Raw genomic sequence first — 8,680 nt, forward strand, 5'->3', positions numbered from 1 at the left:
CTCATTCCCGGCATGGGCGTGTGCTTAGCCGGCGTTCGGCACTCCTGAAGTGATTGTCACGTGGGCACTTTGCCTCCAGTTAGGATGTGCCACCGCTGGGAGGTTGCAAAGTCTTGGTTACAGACCTGTAATTCCAAGGGCAGGTTTTAGACATGAGAAAAATTCACAGAAAACATGTAAAATGCTTTTGTACTCAGTTGACCTGTTATTTGATCTAAAATATGAAACACGGAAATAGAGGCCAACACTATGTAGCATAACATAGCTTACGACTTAAATAAATGTGGCCACAGCCTGATGTCAGGATTTCTCTTCTGTGAATGACCGGTTTTTCCCTGCCCTCTCGCCCTCCCCCTTTCCTTGCCTCAGAGAGGATACCCGGCCAGGCCCTCCTCCGGTGTCTAGGAGAGCAGCATGCCCCCGCCCGCCCCGTGCCCAGAGCTGCAGACGCAGGGGCAGGGAGGAGGGGGCTGGGAGAAGCACAGCCCATTCTGACTTTACTTTTCTGCCTTCCATTGTCTCAAAAGGCAACAGATCCCGGAAAAAAGCCAGAAGAAGAAGAAGAAAACCAAATGGCGGGGAGACCGGGCCACTGGCACCCACAAACTGCAGTGCATGATATTGTGACGGGCCTGAGGCCCTGGGCACAGTGACTGTGAACTGGCCAGCCCTCGGGACCCCTCCACTGCCTAACCGCACTGAAAACCATTTCTAACCAGATCCTTGGCCCGAGGACTCGGCACAGGGAGGGAGGAAGGGAGGAGCTCGGGGCTGGCTTTGCCGAAAGGGCAGAGGCTTTCCCGTCTGACAAGGGACAAGGAAGTGACACTCCACAGAAGCAGCACCTGAGCCCCCCGTGGTGATCCCACCCGGTCCCCCCCTTGGTGGCTGTGTTGTTTCTTTGAACTACATTGTGTCGGTTCCATGTGGAAGTCTTACCCACGTCCAGAGTCCAGAACAAGCCATGAACAAGCTTCCCCCGCCCCCGGCCACAGTGTCTGAGCTTGGGTGTCTTTTGTAGATTTTTAAATTATTTTAGTGATTATTATTTTATTAAAAGGGTCTGTGCCCACTGCCTGGTGAAGTTTCACATCTTCAGCAGACCTCTCTGATCTCATGTCTGGAATATTATTGTTGTTGTTTTGACTGAGTTTTTCCAGCAGTGCCAAAACTCAACTCAACGTGGAAGTGGGCTGAGGGAGAGACCGGAAGTCAATGGGGACCGGAGCTGGAGGCCTCGGGAGAAGCAGAGCTACTCACGGCCTGTAAACTGGAGAGAACAGACGTGTTCACCCAGAGGGTCTTCCCGTGGATGAGGATGCAGCTCTTAGGAAACAGGATTCTATTTTGCTGAGGGCAGAGGCTGGCACGATGTCCCTTCTAATGGGGGTTTTCATCATCCTGGAAACGTGTAAACTAAAGCAAGCTGGTTGGCTTTGCCGAAGCGTTCCTTTATTTTTCAGAGGTGTGGGCTCAATTCTGAGTTCTCCGCGGCCATGTAAGGGCTTCCTCAGGCCCATCTCTCCCTGCTCTCTCATCACCTGGGCTGCCTGGTGCCTCTGACACAAACACACGGACATGGGCGTGGATGTGTCTCCACACCAAAGTAAGCTAGTGTGGACGCCATCCAGCAAACTCTAGTTCATGCTGAACCTTAACCACAAGTGATCCAATCCTGTTAGCACTAAGACAGCACCGAGACCTGAAGCCATCTTCCCTTGGAGTCAATCGGCTACCACTTCTCACGCCCAGTCAATGTGCAAACCCCTTGAGCATTTACCAGCTGACTAATAGGTTGCCCTTCTAGCGCACACTTCTCTGAACCTCTTGGATCTTAACTATAATATATAATTGGAGGAGAAAGGAAGGTTGGGGCACTGACATGGCTCCCATACACTTGTTTCTGCAAGGGGACAGTCCCCCAGCTCCCTCATGATGCCCACCTCCCTCTCAGGTGCTGCTGGTATGAACCTAAGGCTAGAATTTTCCAGCCAGGGTGGGGCTGGAGGGGCAGCAAGAACAATAGCGCACCCCTGAGAGAAGGTCAAAAGATGAGGTGGCATGGCTAGTGGCCTTATTTTCCTTATGTTACAAACCAGGTCACTAGGCAAAGTAGAACATCCCTCAGCAGGTGGCCTGGCCACTGTTTGGAGAAAGAACTCCCAGGACAGTGAGCACCCAGCTGGACATCGGGATCCCTGATCCTTCTCCCATTCTGGGCCTGTGCTGGGTTCCTACCTCAGCAAGCTCGCCAGCACTGAGGAGCCCAGCCGAAGAGCGATGCTGCTGCAGAAGGAGACAGGTGGGACTTCTGTTAGTTGGAAATCAAACTTCTTTGGCTAAATGGCCCTTTTTTCTGACTCTAAAAGGAAGGATATCAAAGAACATTCTAGGTCAGGCACTTCAGTGCTTCCCAAGATCCTGTCATGTTAATGGGCATTTCAAACATTAACAGGACAAGGCTCTTTCAGCCCCTCTGCTCCTCTGAGCCATGTCCCCAGCAGCCCCACATGCAGTGTGATGACAGCTATAGACCAGAGCCGAGGAAGAGGCAAGGCAGGCCGGAGGACATAAGGATGGAGCTGCTTCGTGTCAAGGGAGTGGTGAGTAGGACAAGAAGCCCTGCACACAGGGGAGTGTCCACAGCCAGAGAACTTCTGCCACACACGGACCACCACCACACACCCCTACCCACTGTGGAGGCTGCCACTCCCTGAGAGCACTGTGTGGGGAGTCTCTTAGAAGCAGATCAGATGACCTGGAACAAAGCCCCTAACCATGAAGGTAACCAGACAGAGGCCTTCCAACCACTTCTGGTCCCCCCAAGCAGGGCAGTGCATCTGCCCCACCCCTGGCCCCATCTGCCAGGGCATCTGCCCTGCACTCCACCCACAGCGTAACTCCATAGTCCAGGTGGCCTTCCGCAGCCTCTGCTGTTGAGCCAACAGTCAGCCTTCATCTCCATGACATCGTTTTCACCATAGGTGAGATGGGTGAATAACACTTTTAAAAGACAGTTCCTTGTGTTTTAGAGGACCATGGGCCCTTGTGGCAGTGACAGCTTCTAGATAGGCCAGAGTGGGATGTTTCCTGGGGCGTCCCCAGTATGTCTTCTCCATGGTCACCTGGCAGGGTTGGTCTGGGAAACCATTTGGCCACGCTACTCCATGACTGAGGATCCCACTGGGACTTGTGTCTTTGGTGACATCTTGCTGGTCCCACTGTTTTCTCAGACCACCTGAATAGTGCTACCATCATATCTGCTGGAGCATACCCTTCCTGAAACCCCCTCACTCCATACCCTTGCCACAGTGTACTCTCAGATTTCCTTCTACAGTTCTGACACCCCCCACCCCCATAGAGGGCTCTTTTTCTCCCCAGCAGGCAATCCCAGCCATCCTTCCCACCCCCACAGCCTGGGACTATGGCCACTGACTTCCCCTGTACTTTGCCACACAGGGGACGCTTGGATGGTTTCTCTTAGGACTTTGCCCTCTACCTTCTTGCGGCGCTTGATGTGGAGAGTGCCTAGTAGCCTAGTGTGGCCTGTCTCACTGTGCCAGGAGACACAACCCACTAGCACATGGCAGCTCTACCCAGAGGCCCCTCAGACGTGGTACAGTGAATCCAGAGCCACAGACAGGTGCCCTCCGTTAGCAGCCCATTGGATTACAAAATCCCATATTGGGCTTCTTCCGAATGAAAGATACTTGAATTACTGAGCGCCTGCGAGCGCCCAGCTTCTGTTACACAGTATTAGCAGGTGGCCATTGTCGTGAAGGGAGAGTGATGCCTGAAGATCTCGAGGATGCTTGAGCCTTTTATGTAACTTTTTATTAAGTCTTTGTGTATCTCCACTCATTAATAAAGAAAAGCAGAGGAGCGCGTGTCTGTCCTATTTCCTCTCATTCAGATGGTCCTAAAGTTTGCCCGAGACCATTGTGAGTTGTCGGTGTCGGGCCCAGAATGCCCCCTCTTACGGAGCAAACCTAAGTAAGGAGGAGATGGCTGGGGGCCGAGGGGCGTCTCCTTTCTGTGCGGATTGGAGGAGGAAGGTCGGTGAGCACAGCGTTTAGACACAGCCTCTGGATGTCAGGCAGCCCTGGATTCGGGCTCTGCCGCCGACCTTTATGTGCCTTTGAGCAAGTGATCTGCTTTAATTGTCAGTGTCCCGCCTGTGAACGGGACACCAGTGGGCACCTGTGAAGTAGACCGAGGGCTAAAGCTCCATCTGGGAGCTCGTGGTCAGGAGCCCAGAAACGGTGCTCTTTGTAAAGGACACCTATTGGGTGGTCCGATGCTGCTTCTCAGGGGAGCTGCCCCCGCCCCCATCCACAGGACTATAGTCCTGGTACAGTGTGATTTTATTTCTCTGTTGATGGAACCTGCTGGGTACTTGACCAAGCTGAGCCTCTCAGGGTCCCTTTTTCCAGGGAATAGAGGCCTAATCTCTCTCTTGGTACTTTTTTGGGTGACAATAGCTAAAACATGTAAACCCAGGAGCTAGAGGGTACTTGTCACACCCCCTGGGCTGGCAGCAGAGAAGGCCAGACCGCAGGGAGGGGTGGGGGTGGCCACTCAGGCCTGGCTGCTGCCCCTTCATTCATTCCACACATACTTGTTGGGCTCCACCATGCACTAGGCATACGGTGGGGAACAGGCAGGGGGTCTTCTGACAACCAGTTCTCCTTGAGTCTGTATTCGTTTCCTGATGCTGTTTTAAAAATTACCACAAACCTAGTGGCTTAAAACAGAAGTTTGTTCTCTCTCAGTTCTCGAGTCCAGAAGTCCAAATTCAGTAACATTGGGCTGACGTCACGGTGTCGGCAGGGCTGTGCTCCCTCCAGAGGCTCTAGAGCAGAATCCGCCCCGTGCCTCTTCCAGCTGCTGGCAATCCATGGCCACATCACTCCAGTCTTCAAGGCCAGTGTCTCCAGACCTCTCTCGTCTCCATCTTCACATCACCTTCTCCTCTATGTGTGTCAAATCTCTCTCACTTGATGCGTCCTCCTTTACTGAGAAAGTTGAAGCCAGCCGAACAGAATTTCCACAGACTCCTTCCTCCGCCTCTCCTCACCCACCAGCCTCTGCACCCACCTACTCTGCCTTCCTGGCTGCTACGGATGAACCATCCATGCTGCTGGCTAAAGCTGGTCCCTTCTCTTGCGCTCTAGAACACAGCCAGGACCTTGCTCCCGCACTTCACCCCTCTCTCTTCTGCATCATCAGTTCTCTCTCTTCTGGATCTTTCCCATCTTAAACAGGAACAAAACCTTTGACCCACCTCCTCTGCCAGATACCACTTGCTTCTCTGCTGTCTTTTGCAGGAAGCCATCTTAAAAGAGTTCTCTATCCTCACTGTCATGAATTCCTCTCATTCCTTTCTCTTTAAACTGCTCCACACAGGCTTTCAGCCACCACTGTGCCACTACCACCTTTCTCTCACGGTCACCAATGGCTTCCGTCTCACTAAAATCAGTGGTTGGTCTCAGTCTTCTCATGTGATCTTCTCATTGGTCTTCTTGCAGCATTGACAGTTGCTCACCCCCTCTTCCTTGTTAAACTTGCTTCCATTGGCTTCTAGGATGCTGCTATCTCTTGGTTTTCCTCCCTCCACATGATCATTCTCTATTCCCCTTTGCTGGTTCCTCCTCTTCCACCTAACTTGTTAACTTTGGAACACCCAGAGCCCAGCCCTGGGGCCTCTTCTGTCCTGAACTCACTCTCCTGGTGATCTCATCCAATCTCGAGACTTCAGTGCCTTTCATGTGCTGGCGACTCCCAAAGGTCTGTCTCTAGCTCGAAACTTCCAAATCCCACTCATATTCCCAACTGCCTACCTGACACCTCCACTTGGATGTACTCAAGTAGAGTGTCTCAAAGTTCCTGTGTCCCAAACTGAGTTCCTGACCTTCACCTCGCTGCCTGCTTCACCCCTAGCCTTCCCCAGCTCAGTTGATGGCAGTCCACGCTTCCAGTGGCTCAGGCCAAAAGCATCGGAGTTGTCCTTAATTCCTCTTTCTCTCACACCTCACATCCAATCTGTCAGCAAATCCTGCTGACTCTACCTGCAGAATGTATCGAGAACCCGCCCATTTCTCCTCCCCTCCACTGCTACCATTCTAGCCCAAGCCGCCATCACTCATGCCTGCTTCACTCTTGTCCTCCTGCACTTCTCAATTGTATTCTCAATACAACCACCACAGAAATTTCGGGAAAATGGAAGTCAAATTATATCTCCACTCTGTTCAAACCTTCCCTCCCCAATGGCTCCCCCATCTCATTTTTAAGACATGTCAGAGTGGACAATGCCACTGAACACCTAGTAATGGGCCGATATTTGTTACCCACAAGAGAGGGAAGTCAAATATATTCATTCAGGCAACAAATACTGATGGCTCACTGAGCCCACATCAGGACAACAGAGGACGTTAAAATCCAGTCACCATGTCACAGGGTTCACAGCTTAATGGGAATGATGAACCATTAAGATCTGTGCATTAAGAGGAATCCTCGACCTGGGGGAGCTGAGGAGGGGCTCTCATAAACCTGCACCCAGTAGACGAGGAGCATGCTCACTGACTCGTGAAAATTTCAGTCACATATTGGGCCCGCTAATTCCATCTCTTTTGAAGATAAAAGGTTTCACTTTCTAAAGCATGCACCAGGTTCCCTGGTCCATTCCAGGACTATTTAAAATAAACTCCATCTCCATCTCTACACATTTCTGAAGAGGCACTGGATGAAAGTTCCCAGGTGGCACAGATGTGCATCGATATCACCCAGAAGCTTGTTGGAAATGCAGACTCTTGGGCTCTGCCTTGAACTACTCGATCAGAATCTGCATTTTAACGAGATGATTCATGGACACAGTGAAGCTTGAGTATCACACCTTAGAACCTCAACTCAGCATCAGATTGAAATCCAGCCCCGGACTCACTGTGCCTCAGGACCCAGGTCAGCCACATCCCACCAGAGGAGGCCTCATCGGCATTCATCTTGGCCTGTGGAGTTGCTCCTCTGCCTGTATCAGCGGCACAATTCTGCCTGGCAAGGCAGTCAGCTCAGACGTACCCCACAATCTGCATGTGGTGCCCTTAGTTATGGGAAGTTTTTACCCAAAGGCATGTGGGCTCCTGGTTTGCCTCTCACACACTCCAGCATTCTTCTTAAAATGTGGACAACTGTGTTCAATGTAAAGAATCCGAGCCGAGAGTTTACAGGCTCTGTGTTCTCCAGAGGTGGGACATTCTATGCAAGCTGCGGACACTCTCGCCGCCTGGAACTTTCACTTTGCTGGGCTCCAACATCGTGCCAAACAGCTCATTATCATGCTAATGTGAAACTTCAAACAAAAAAACAAAGCTGAGTTCATCTCGAGCCAAGAACTGATGGATGCTTTCAGGAGAATGTGCATCCTGGCGATGATGCGGTAAACCATTAACTCTGACCCAAACCCCGCTTCCTAGTCAGTCCTGAGCCTGGCGCCTGGGCTGACGAGCAGAGGTAAAATAATTGGATACGTGGTTCTCAAAGTGTGGGCCCCAGACCAGCCACTTCAGCATCACCTTGTTAGAAATGCAAATGGCCCCATCTCAGACCTACTGAGTCAGAAATTCTGAGGGGAGGCGCAGGAATGTGTGTTTTAACAAGCCCTCCAGCAGATGCTGATGCTCCCTAAAGTTGGAGAACCACTGAATTCATGCATGCAGGTCAAAATAAAAATCCCTGCCACGTGAAGGTAAGTGGCAGCCTGTTTTGTTCTCATCTGCAGCGCAGCAGCTGGCTCTCCAGGCTGAGAGCCCAGGTCCCTCCCCTCTCCTTCCTGCAGCGGATCAACGGGGGTCCCTCCAGGCTTGGAACCCAGGCACCCCAGTATAGGGGTATTAACCTGGGCTCCATGGGGTGACAGAGGAGTGGCTGACCGCCCCCCCAAATCATACGCAAAATTGTGGGTCTACAGGCATTTTCTGGGGAGACGATCACCCTTTATCCGATTCTCACTGTGTGTTACCCAGTGAAAAATGAACTGGCCGCTGACCCTGCTTCTCTGACTCCCGGCCCTTCTGGTAGTTTCATGGCTACTGAGAGTAGGAAGAGGAAATGAAAGGAGCAAAGACCCACCTACTCTTCTAAGAAACTCTGACAAAATTCTTCACTGGTTGACACATCCCTGAACTCGCCCCCACAACATCCTGAGGGAGGGGGCCGGCCGCCCTTCTTCTCCCAGTTCCCCCTCGTGACTAAGCGTGACCCACACATGACTCACCCAGCCCCTCCCCCACCGTAGTCAGCACCACCTGCTGCTCAGGCCCCCAACACCCTGGGCCAGAACCGGCACAGGGGGAGAGGAAATTCAGGACACTGTGACAGCCCCGGGATGACTCGGCAACCCACCACTGGGGTGGGAGCCCGGCTGGGAATCGGGGCAGAGGAGAGACGTGAGCCTGTAGCAAAGGCACTGGAAGTCCGGGCCATCATCTCGAACCTGTAACCGCCTAGACCAGCGGCTCCTGAAGGGGCTGCATCTTAGGATCCAAGTCACTTCGGCAGCTTGGGGAGAAAAACTCAGGGCCCAGGCCAGGCCCCAGAGAATCTGGTGCAATGGGTCTGGGGTGGGGCCCAGGTATGAGGACTTTTTAAAGCTCCCTGCGGGGTCAGGCTGTACAGCCAGGGCTGA

The 8,680-nt window shown here is 52.4% G+C and overlaps 1 protein-coding gene across 1 annotated transcript in view; it reads left to right on the plus strand.

The window, feature by feature from the left end:
- Window positions 1–3,877, plus strand: part of MRAS (muscle RAS oncogene homolog) — a 58,138-nt gene extending 54,261 nt beyond the window's left edge. The window contains exon 6 of the mRNA XM_046678504.1: window positions 528–3,877. Coding sequence (XP_046534460.1) covers window positions 528–627 — 100 coding nt within the window. The 3' untranslated portion in view covers window positions 628–3,877. The remainder of the gene's footprint in view (window positions 1–527) is intronic.
- Window positions 3,878–8,680: the final 4,803 nt, after the last annotated feature.

Source organism: Equus quagga, chromosome 1 (assembly GCF_021613505.1).
Source record: "Equus quagga isolate Etosha38 chromosome 1, UCLA_HA_Equagga_1.0, whole genome shotgun sequence".
Classification (NCBI taxonomy): Eukaryota; Metazoa; Chordata; class Mammalia; order Perissodactyla; family Equidae; genus Equus; species Equus quagga.